The 12,146-nt window shown below is 39.2% G+C and overlaps 1 protein-coding gene across 2 annotated transcripts in view; it reads left to right on the top strand.

Moving 5' to 3' along the window:
• Nucleotides 1–11,635, top strand: part of LOC107376849 (endophilin-A1) — a 39,236-nt gene extending 27,601 nt beyond the window's left edge. For both annotated transcript variants that reach the window (XM_015946165.3, XM_015946166.3), the window contains exons 7-9: nucleotides 2,774–2,877; nucleotides 2,955–3,085; nucleotides 4,330–11,635. In XM_015946165.3, coding sequence (XP_015801651.3) covers nucleotides 2,774–2,877; nucleotides 2,955–3,085; nucleotides 4,330–4,526 — 432 coding nt within the window. In that variant the 3' untranslated portion in view covers nucleotides 4,527–11,635. The remainder of the gene's footprint in view (nucleotides 1–2,773; nucleotides 2,878–2,954; nucleotides 3,086–4,329) is intronic.
• The last annotated feature ends 511 nt before the right edge of the window (nucleotides 11,636–12,146 follow it).

The raw sequence follows: 12,146 nt of genomic DNA, 5'->3' as shown, positions 1-12,146 counted from the left end.
GTCAGGGCATGATCATGACATTAAATGTTAAATGATGACAAGATAAAAAATAAATAAAGTCGCTTCACTTTTTTAAAAGCATGCGTTAAGCAGTGCGGTATGTTGAAGCCGTCATCAGCTGATTGGAAGCTAAAGAGGCGGATGTTTTCATCCAAGCGAATCACGGCTCGTAAAGAACGAGGAAGACGTGATGAATAGTTACAGCTGCAGACCTGCAGATTCGCTGCTGCAATTGTGGATCTGCAGCCGTGCCCTCCTTAGCGTGACAGCGGGACGTCCCTGTAGGGTTTGGCAAATGGAGTGCTTTAAGAGCTCAATAGATATTTTACCTCTACTTATGACCAATAAGCTGTGATACTCTATTTAAATATAGAATATCAACCCTGCTTGGTCTCTACGGTGTTTAATCAGAAGATCTAGGATTCTTTGTTTATTAAGGGATTGTAAACACTTTATTTTGATTCAGAAAACAGTCAGGTTTATAAAAGTAAGAATTTATTTTACCAACAATTAAAACATGACAAGTTAATTAAGCATTTACTGTGATGTGTGAAACCTATGTGTGAATGCAATGTTAGTCAGAACTTCCGGATCTAGGAGAGCTGAGTTCTGGATGTTAAAGATTTGTGTTAAGCTATGAAGTTGGTTGTTATCAAAAGCACATCACATGCTATCTGTGTGTCTGCTTCACCCATTTTCGGAGACCCTCTTGGTGGATCCGAAGGTCAGAGAGGTCGGCTGACCTCTGGCACCAAAGGGCTGTAGAATACCGTGGCACCGACTCTTCAGTCCAGAGTTGTCTCCAGGTCACGACAGATGGATGGAACTGCGCGTCTGGCAGGCTCTTAAGGAGTCTATACAATACCAGCTTGTTCTACAGGAACTGTTGCGGTATCAGCTTCGCAGGTGCAAAAAGATTTTGACGACGTGTCAAAAGCTTTGATGGGTTAAAGAGGGTTTTGCTTCAGATGGCCGATCTGAAACACCCAGAGTGATCCAGATTTAATGTTCTTATGTTATGATTTGTGTAGCCAACCAGAGGTTGACAAGTTTGAGGAATATTACCAAAACAATTCAGAAACACACGCCTCCCTTGATACCGGATGCTCTGATCTGGGGTAAAGGACAATTTATGTGTCATGAGTTTAACTTAACCTTACTTTGTTCTTGTGTGAGTGAAAATGGTGATGACCTTGTCATATTAACATGCTGAAACATATTTCAATCAATGTAGTCATAGCATAACATTCATTTCAAACTTCAATCATTGAGCACAGATTAATGAAACATTTCATTATAATTATTATAAGTAGCAATAAACAAACATTTATTTAATGATAATCTAGTTTATAAGTTTTAGAAGTTCATTTTTAATTTAGGAAATCATTCTTTGATTTAGCAACTGATCCGGACTGCGAGTGTTCCTTGTATGGGGGCATGAAGACATGAAAGATGGGACCTTGAGGAGAGAACATTATTGTTGACATTTCATTATCTGTGTTCAGAGCTGCAGGCTCTGAGCTCCAGCTGGTGGGATGAGGCAAGCAGATTTAAAGGGAACACATGCAGTCTCGTGTCTCCATTTTGACCAGATGTTGAATGGTCAAACAGTACCTAAAAACTGACCATTGCTGGACATTACGTCCCGAAGGTCCGCTCACCTGTTCACCGCTCAGATGTCACGATCTTCTACCTTCCTAGATCTTCCAGCTGTACTCTTTTGGGTGGAATGATGGGCCAAATATGGCCCAAATAAGGCACGCCAAAATAGAATTATGGATTGTCAAAAGGTTGCCAGAATTCTTCCAAAATAAATTGTGGAATTCCAAAGCACAACCATAACTATACCTGTTTCTGATCATGTCTTTAGCCCCGCTGTAACACTGATGCATCAGTATCAGACGTCATGGAGCTCAGGTGTTATTAGAACTACCTGTGTGTGTTTACCACCCAGCTTCAGCTCTTCTGTGGTTGGGTCTGACCCAAGTTAGTAAATGTAAGTCCTCCATCAGGCTTGTGCCTCTTCTAGTGTCATTTTAAAGGATTTTATTTATTTAGCCTTTACTAGATTACCATCAACAGAAATGCTGCTAAAAACACACAATTATGTGAAGCTGGAAAAATTAAAATACTGTGCAAAATTACATTCATTTCATTAATTTAACTAGACTGAGAGACCATTTAAAGGCACAGGAACCTTTACAGGTGTTTCTATTTGCAATTATACATTTTAGCTGATTGGGGTCTTGTTAAATATCACACAGTGACCTTTTAATAGTCTAGATTAGTGTAATGCTCCTGTTAGTAGTTCCTCCTGTTAAGTACTCATTTATTTAAATTATTCAGTTTCATAAAAAAAACATTGGGACATTTTATTACATTCCAGTCATTATGTCAGTATTGGAATAATTTATTGTACATTAAGTAGGTTTAATTTAGAGGAGAACCCATTTTTCTTACATTCTTTAACGAAAAAAAGTAACAAAACTGTTATTTTTCTTGATAATTAGTTACTTTTATAATTTTGTAACTCGGTAAGTAACTGAGTTACTTTTTTGACAAAGTAATCAGTAACTGTAACTAATTACTTTTTTAAATTAACGTTCCCAACACTGCCATCCTTCCATCCAATTTTGAATTAAAGATTAAAACCAAAAAAGATCCGTGAAGATAAACCACCAACTTCATGATAAGAGTCATCCGAACTATTTCCACTGGCTCGTGGTTCAGAGGCTTCTCCTGTTGTCATGGTTACATTGTGTTTGTACTGCAGATCGAGCAGGTGAGCCAGCTGGCGGCGCTGGTCCAAGCCCAGCTGGAATATCACAGCCGCTCCTCTGAAATCCTCCAGCAGCTGTCCAGCAAGATGGAGGACAGGTATGTATCCATCCTCCCAGCTGGGCTCCGGAATAAGTTCCACACACTTCACTGTTCTGCTTTCTTTTCTCCTCCAGGATAAAGGAGGTGTCCAGTAAACCTAGGAAGGAGTACACCCCCAAACCCAGGATGACCCTGGAGCTCCTCCCTCCCAGCGAGAGCCACAATGGTGGGATTCACTCAGCCAAATCCCCTGGAAGATCACCAGGTAGATGAAGGGAAGGTTTCCCTACTTCAGCTTCTTCTGGGCTTTGTTTGGCCTCTCGTTTGTGTTTACGCTAACGGGACACACGGACTGGGCTCCGGTTTTCAGGGTCGTTTCCAGGATGTGGAAAGCAGAGTCAAACCATAAAAATAGGTTTAACTCTGAAATAATCAGATTATTTGCGTGGATGGGTGTGGTTTTCACACTTTCTAATCATGTTCATGTCAGCGGCATGTTCTCCTGGAGGAGAGGTCTGCTGCAGGAGAACGTGTTCAACAGAAACAATACGAGACCAATCGAACTAGCTAGTCAGAACCGGAGGAAGTGAGCTGGCGTTAGCTTCACTTCCTGTCATGTGCTCTACATAACTGGTTCCGCCCCCTCACTTATTACTGTTGAATCAACTCCAAACATTTGAAATGATGCATCGACACGTCAGCGAACGGGTTTTAGTAACCCCGTCTGGACTAATGTGACAGATTTTTATATGTGATGATTTTTGTTCAATAATTTTTCAACCTTTATGAATTCTGTAAGTTTTAGTTAAAATTTTAAAGATCCACATATAATAAAATAATTTTTAAACAGAAAAATATAAAGAGAATTTGGGAAAATAGAAATATTTCATAGGGTTTTTTTGTCTAGATCATTTACACTTTTAACAAAGCAACTCAAATATTTGTATGACTTCATGATGCAGTTTTTCACAGCCAATGAAAATGAAAGTTAAAGGTATGGCGGAGGAATGCACAGGAAGTGAAAACTAACGACGGCCTTGCGTGAAAGCTTCACCAGAATGATTGACAGTTATGCGGACCAATGGTTAAAATGATCCACCCAAACAAACAAGATCCTCCGCTATACCTTTAACCTTTGATTCTATAATATGTTCCAATTACCTCTAGCTCTTTACTCATTGGTTTCTCGTTAGTAGGCATTCCGTCATGTTTAGAAAATATTTCACTGATTATTTTTGACAACATTCAATCCAAACCATGTTTATTATGTAACTAAACTATAGGCTTTCAGAACTGGTCCTCCAGGGCCACCATTCAGCATGTTCTAGAGGTTTCTCTGCTCCAACACACCTGGTTCTAGTTAATAGATGATTAACAGGTTTCTGCAGAGCTTGATGACCTCCTGAACCGTAAAACCAGAACAGCTAGAACATGCAGTATGGTGGCCCTAAAGGGCCATGGTTGGACACTGTAAAGACTCTGATGTTCCTGACTTCCTGTCCTTTCCAGCACCGATGGACCAGCCGTGTTGTCGAGCACTCTACGACTTTGAGCCAGAGAATGAAGGTGAGCTCGGTTTCAAGGAGGGTGACATCATCACCCTGACCAATCAGATCGATGAAAACTGGTACGAGGGCATGATCAACGGCCAGTCAGGTTTTTTCCCCATCAACTATGTGGATATCCTGGTGCCGCTCCCGCATTAGTCCCTGCCAGCGGTCCTTACCTCTCCACCAATCCAGACAACCGGACAACAGCTGAAACAACAAACCACGCCCTCTTTCTACTTCTTCTTCTTCTGTGCTTCTGTGCGATTCTGCTTTCACAAAATGAACCATAAAGAGATAGAGAGGGGCGCTGGACGACCCCAGAGATTTAGGGGTAGAGGAGGATCGTCCCGTTGGAGATGCAGCGCAGATAAAGGTGGTCAGTGGGGCAACGCTGGACACGATTAAGCTTTGGAGACTTGCAATAGGGGCCCAGTGTTCGTGTATGTGCATGTATGTACGTGTGTTTCAGCCTGATTGTACTGTGTCGCCATGACGCCAGAACACACTCCCAAGTCCTTTTTACCATGACCTGCCTACTTTTGCCTTTATACCCTAAACTTTTCGGCCATCTTTTTTTCAACCACCGTCAGCTAGCACTGCCTTCTAGCATGGCACCATATTTTTTTTAGAGACAACCTGCAGCTGGTCATTGGACCACACAACCTGGTTTTCACCCTTCGCCTTTCTGAAAATCTCTGTAAGACTTAAGTCTCCAGGATTAGAGGTGGTTGAGCTGCTCGATGACCTCCCTGATTTTGCTGATGAGGCTGATTTATGGAATGCGAAAGATCACTGCCTGGATCAAGGACAAGTACTTAGCTGTTAGTAAAACAAAACCAGTTTACAGAGAAGTTATTAGCCTGTAAATCATCTCCTCTTGGACCAGCTGTCAGTGTTTAATGAGCTTCAGAATATCTAGGAAAAGGTTTCCTGGAGATAAAACATCACCGCAGTCAAAATGTTTGCAGACTCTTTTTTTATAACCATCACAAAGTTGGAAGGATGTTGGATTTCCCATGTTTTTTTCAGTTCTTCTGGGCTCGATTTAATGGTCTGGAATTTCTGAACACTTTTCTCTCCACATCAACAAAAAACTCTAAAATAACTTTTAAGAGTTGGGTAGTTCATACTATTCAATTCTATTTAATTCAAGTTCATTTATATAGCGCCAAACATTCCAATACAGGTCAGTTCCTTAAGCCAATCAGAAAAACGTTTCCTACTATGAAGCTTCAGCTTGATTAACCCTCCCACTGTCTTTATGGGTGTGACCCCGCGAGGAAAGTTGACCATTGAGCAGGGTTGATGGTTTATCCCTTGATGTTCACGTGCCAGGGGTGAGGTGGTGCTCACTCCTCACCCCTGGCACGTGGACCCAAGGGATAAACCATCAATCCTGCTCAATGGTCAACTTTCCTCGCGGGGTCACACCCATTAGGACAGTGGGAGGGTTACAACAAACCAAACCAGAATCTACCTGGGACGCAACTGTTTTAAAAACTAATCTCCAGTAACTAAGTCCACTGGCTGCCAACTTGTTCCAAATTTACCTTACATTCCTGAAATAGAATTGAAAAGGATTCAGACACCTGCAATAAGTCAGCAAACTATTTTCAGAAAACATTTGTATCTTGAGACTTACACAAGAGTCCTGGTGAACGTTTTAGACATTTTGGAAACTCCATGAATGTCACATCCCAGTGAGATTATCGCAATTTGTTCTGTCGTATGACCTGTCGAGTCCACTGATCAAACTTTGGTCCAAGCTTGTTATGCTCTGATGCAGCCAGCTGTTTTTATACGTTTTTGACATTTTGCACTGATAAACGTCTCACCGGACAGACGTAGGCCTGACTTAAAGCTGTTGAAGCTGTCCCATCACATTCCTTAATTATGTCTGACGTAACAATTCAAGTATTTACGACAAAGAGAACCAGAGATACTTTTTTTACTTTTACACCTGTTGACACAAAAAAATTAGATTTTTATAAAAACTGATTTTTTCATTAAGAAGTGATGACATAGTGATGTGTTTCGGAAGGTACCCTGCATTACTTTTAACAGTAAAAACAACTTTGGTCATGTGACTGCTTTTGCCACCAGGTGGTGCTATGAAGTTGTTTCAGCATCTAGGTTAGAAGGTACCCATGACCCTGCGTGGATAAGTGGGTAAAGAAAGTGGATAGATAGAAAGTAATGAACAGAAAATATTTTCACAAACCAAAAAAAAAAAATTTTGGTGGAAAAAATATTTGTAGAAGTGAAGACGTAACCTCGGATCTTCTCAGATCCAAAAATTCTGATATTGGAACTCTCTTTCATTCTGGAATGTTACTCAAACACTTTACAAGTTGGAACTTGTCCCAATCTGGGACTCGAGAACTTTCAAATTACCCAGAGATATCCTCCATGCTGTCTGTAGTTGGAATGTTTTTCATAGACACAACAGGGGGATAGGTATCATTCATAAAACCCTTGTAGGTGCTGCCTACCCATCACTTGTCTTTGTGTCAGCAGTATTCTCCTTGAGGTGGTATTAAAGAGTTAGAAATGTATGAAATGTTGTTTTATGCGCTTTTGTAAAGCCGCTGTTTATCAATGTTAAGCTGTACAGGTAGCGATAACTACATTTTCATGAAAATGTGAAATCGGAGATTAGATATCACGGTAGCTACTTATTACTTACAGACAGAGGTTTAACATTAGCATTATACAAACTGTTTCGAGAAACAGATTTTCATTCATGAAGCACTCTTTAAAAGTTGGAATCACCTTTAAATTACTGAAAAGAGAGACCTTAATTTTGCATTATGACCTGCCGTCGTAAAGTGTATGGATTGAAATAACTGTATGTTAAAAATTGTTTCAAAGTAAAAAAATATATAAGTTTATTTCATTTTTTAAATGAAAAAGTTACACAAATTTAGCACAGATATTTTATTGTTATTATTTCATACAACATACAGATATCTGAGATAACATGGCTAATGCTATTGTACCAAACATTGCTAACTAGCCTGTCACATCCATCGACATATATACATCACATCCCTGTATTTGTGCTTTTAAAATGCAGCATTAAGCTGAGTACTGTTTGTACTGAATGCACAGAACATCAGATATAAAACAGATAAAAAATTAATCAATTGGCTCATACTGTCAATTTTTAAGCACTGCAAGCTTTTTGTCAAAATTTTTCTAATGTTTTCTTTTTTATAAACTGGTAACATAGTGTCATTTCTAACAAATTAAAATAAATTCATGGCTAATTTCTATTAGCAGAAGATTCTAGACACGGAATGAACCACGTGAAAACTTAAAACCAAAAATAGGAAGGACATAAACAACTTGGAAATTTTAATCATCCTTGAGTCGACAATACATTTTTGCTGCCACAGATGCTTTATTTCATCTGAATCTAAACCATCTTTAACAGTTAAACTATTCTTTATAGAGTTTCTAAAGTACCTGCTGGTTAAAAGTAATTGTCATGATTAATTTAATATTTGTCCTCAGAATATTTGAATTTGTGTTTCATTCGAAGGTGTTATGGTACCTCAGAGGATAATGAGAGTTGGCTGAATTTAATATTGGGTTGCAGCAAAGTCAGTTTTGAAGCTTTAATATTTGTATCACAAACAGTAATAATACAAAACTGCAGTTTTAAGCTAATCATAAAACAATAAATGACATGGCAATAAATCATCATGTAACAAAACATGTTTTAATTAAGAGAATATCTATCTATCTATCTATCATCTAGCTAGCTAGCTAGCTAAATGCATTAGCTCACCAACTAAAATGTTTCTAGCCTAAATCTTTTCCAGCTAAATATTATAGCTAAAGGTTTTCTATTGGAAAGTACATAACTAAAAGTTCACTAGCTTAAAGGCTTCTAGCTAAAAATATCTTGAGCTAAAAGTGTAAAAGCTCTTTAACTAGCTAATTAGCTTGCTAGCAAACAGTCAAAGCACATGTGTGACAGTGATACAATCTCTAACTGTAATCTTCTGCCATCTCCTTGCTTCTCTATAACTGGATGTTGTTGTGAAAACTGGGGGTCTGGAGCACAACTAAGTTCAGTGTTGACTTTTTATTTATTATTATTATTTATTTATTTTTGTGACTGAAGTTTCTGAAAATTGGATTTCCAGAGCATTTGACTGAAGTGCTTCATGTGTGTCATTGAAAAGATGTAAAAAAACAAAGCTAGATTTGATCTACCAGGAGTTTCAGTGAGCAGTTAGCCAGGGCTGCCAACGTTTGAACAAATGAATGCATGAGAGCCGGGGGTTGCGCTGACCGTTTCACCCTGTTCACTTACAGTCGGAGCGGAGGGTGGGGTGCGCGGACCGTTGCACCCTGTTCACTGGGGGGGGGGGGGGTTAATCAGCGTGACATATTGGAGGTGTGGCGTGAGAGCGTGTGCAGAGGGTCAAAAGTGAGAGTTGGAAACCCTGGTTAGCTTATTTTACCTCTGCGTTAGTTTGATTGATCAGCGCCTTGGGCTTCCTGACAGGGTTGCGGAAGGCACTTTATAAATAAAGCTTTGATTGATTGATTGATTTCATTTGTGAACAAACGTAAGCTATGTTCATACAGCATTCTTCTTCAAAAAACAAAGTGCTTTAAGAATTTTTTAAATTTTGTTAAATATTTTAATGTATTTTTCCCCAATTTTTTTTTTCTTGCTGATTTGCCCTCTATGGCGACATGTATTTTAACCTCAATGAGGGACTCAATGTACAGTGTTACTCTTCATTTTCACTATGAGAGTCAGACCTCGGCCATCTTGTTGCCTCAGCCTCATTTTAACACAAATGCTTGGACTGAATGAACTTATGTAGAATAAAATAAACCAAAGCTGCAAACTGAAGCTTTGGTCTTTACTCTGTTGGACAGCAGCTCATTGGTTGGGTTAACATTAGGGTAAAATAATTCTTGCCTTTGCACCTACATACAATCGTTTTAAGTATCACATTGCTAAGTAGTTAAATGCCTTATTTGTTCAAATACAAGGAGCAGAGCTTAAAATTCAAACTTTAATTAACCAATAAGCTGCGATGGACTGGCACTCTGTCCAGGGTGTACCCCGCCTGATTGCCCATTGACCGCTGGAGATAGGCACCAGTCCCCCCGTGACCCTACATGGACAAGCGGGTTCAGACAGTGGATGTATGGAATTAACCAATAAGGTACTTTTTAATTTCTTTTAACTTAACGTTCAACTTCCAATCCTCTTTCTGGCTTCTCTACATGCTGATGGGTCCTGCAGCTTTGAGGCACTCCACCATTATTATTACTAACCATCCGTTAACCAGTCAGAGTCGACTAGGCCTCACCTGCACTGTTTCTCAATTTCAAGCCGCCTGGCGCCTTGCTTACAAGGACACTGTCCTTCCTTGGTCAAAGAAAACGACTGAATGGAACAGACTTGCATAACATGACTGTGGCTTCCACGGCGGTCACGTAACGTCATGTGGCATGGGAGATAAAGTTATATTTTATACATGTTAGTTTCAATTTAAATATATAACGAGCCTTTCACTTTTTAAATTGTGTAAATGTTTATTAAATAAAATCTATAAGTGAGTTACTACCCGCTAGCCACCGAAGCTGCAACTACTAAGCAACTAGCCAACCATAGATAACTTCTTTGGATCTAAAAAAAAACATTTTAAATTTGTTGACTTACTTTTAAACTTGAAAATTGTCCCCGAAGTAGCTGCCAGCTTCTGATCCATCGTCCTTTTGAAAATACCGCGGTGTACTCTGGGTCATTTTTGATCAAGGCTAGGCTACAAGACACCTCCTGTGTATCCTTGCTCAGCTAGCTAAACGGCTAACAAACGGAGAACACATGCCTTGGTAGAACATGAACATTGGAACATGTCTTGGCAGCTTCTGATGACGTATCTCCCAGGCAACCGGGGGAGGCCAAGACATCAAGGCGAGGTTCCTTGGCATTGAGAAACACCCAATTTGTTTATGTGTACATCGACCAGCCACTAGAGGGCACCGTTGTGCAAAATAGTCCGCTCGGCAAGGCGAGGCTGGGACTGTGTAAAATAGTGGACTTGACAAGTCAAACAGCTGATTCTGAGCCCAGATGTTCTGACGGTAAATACTATTGTAAAATAAATTATAGAGATTAGTCCTTATCCTGTACAATTTGTCTCTGAACATGGTGCTGGAACATGTCAGCAGTGAACCAACATCCCAACGGCTGGAAAATTAGTCATGTTGTTGCAATACAATACCACCTCTGAACACCAGTGTTCGTCAGAGTGTTTGCCAGTGTCCGTGTTCCATATTCAACCTTTAAGTATAGTAAAATAACAAGAATTGCTGAACTTTTTAAAGAAATTTCTTTAAATCAGTTAAATGATATACAGGCAACAGCACTAGTGGTTCCAAAGATTGGAAAAGAAGCGAGCCAAACTACGTTTTATGTTGGACAGAATGCACACGGCATTGTAGTCAGACGGCACCAGACGGCACATACATAGCAGCAGCACAAGGAGGAATACCCACATGTTTTGTTTTGTAGTCCCTAACAAATTAATTTGAATAAAACTGTCATTCATGAATCCAAAAAAGATGAACAATAGTCGACTCCTGAAATTAAAAACATTTTTAATAAAACTATAAAAGCACAGGTATATGATAGCTTCAGGTTTAATGTTTTATTTTATTTAACATAAATAAAGCACTGCCCACTGGGGAATAACAATCAGTCAGCCTTTTGCACGACAAAACCCAAAGTTTTTTTTCACTCATTGCCTTTATTTACAGTTTTTAGAGGCATATTTTTGGCCATGGTCTGACTTGTGGCTGTTTTACATCTTGTCTGTAAAAATATAAAACATAAAAACATCTTGATGCCCGTGTAACTCGCAGTCCTTTGGTGAGCTGCTTGTGTTCATGTAGATATTGACACAACTTGTTGCTATTTATTTGACTGTTGTACATATTCATTTTGTTATTTATTTATTTATTTATTCCATTGTCCTATTTATTGGTGTTTGAGCACCTGTGACACATTTGATGGTTGTCAACAAATTGGTGTGTGATGTAAAGGAGCAGAGAGGAGGTGGTGTGTGGACTGGGTTTGTATTTGGGGTAAAAAACAAAACCTTAGCTGTGATACTAACTGTTGCTCTCTTCGTATTGGACAATGATATACTCTAAGACCACTGTATGTATAACTACTCGTTGTGAAGATGATCTACAATGTTATGACAATAAAGAATTAACACACTGCTGAGGGCACCACTCAAGTATGTTTGTTATAAATAAAAATGTCAACACTTTGGAAAATATTCAGCAGTTCAGTGATAAAGTTCCATAGTCATCATCACACACTGGTGAAATTACATCTCCGCATTTGACCCTTCTCTGTGGGGGATGGTGAGCTTCAGCTGTAGCTGCACTCTGGAGCTATTTGGTGGTACAACCCCACAATCCAACCCCCCTTAAAGTTGAGTTTCAATCAGGGAGGCTTTGGGCCCCATTTTTCAAGTCTCTTGAATGACCAGAATGAGATTTAAACCCTGATCTCCCAGTTCCTGAGTGGACACTCTACCACTAAGGTTAAGACATTTAAATGTGATTCAGTCTAAAAAAGATATTTTTCTTTTTTGATTTATTGACAAATCGGTATAAAACATTTTAAATGTAAATCAGATGAATGGTTTGTATTTTATAGTATAAATAGATACATAAAACAACGTTTTTAAAGTGTTTGTCCAAAAAATGTTTTGTTTTCTTTTTTCT

The sequence above is a fragment of the Nothobranchius furzeri genome, chromosome 2 (genome assembly GCF_043380555.1).
Source record: "Nothobranchius furzeri strain GRZ-AD chromosome 2, NfurGRZ-RIMD1, whole genome shotgun sequence".
Taxonomy (NCBI): domain Eukaryota; kingdom Metazoa; phylum Chordata; class Actinopteri; order Cyprinodontiformes; family Nothobranchiidae; genus Nothobranchius; species Nothobranchius furzeri.
Note: the sequence above shows the minus strand (reverse complement) of the source record. Positions and strands in the feature narration are given on the sequence as shown.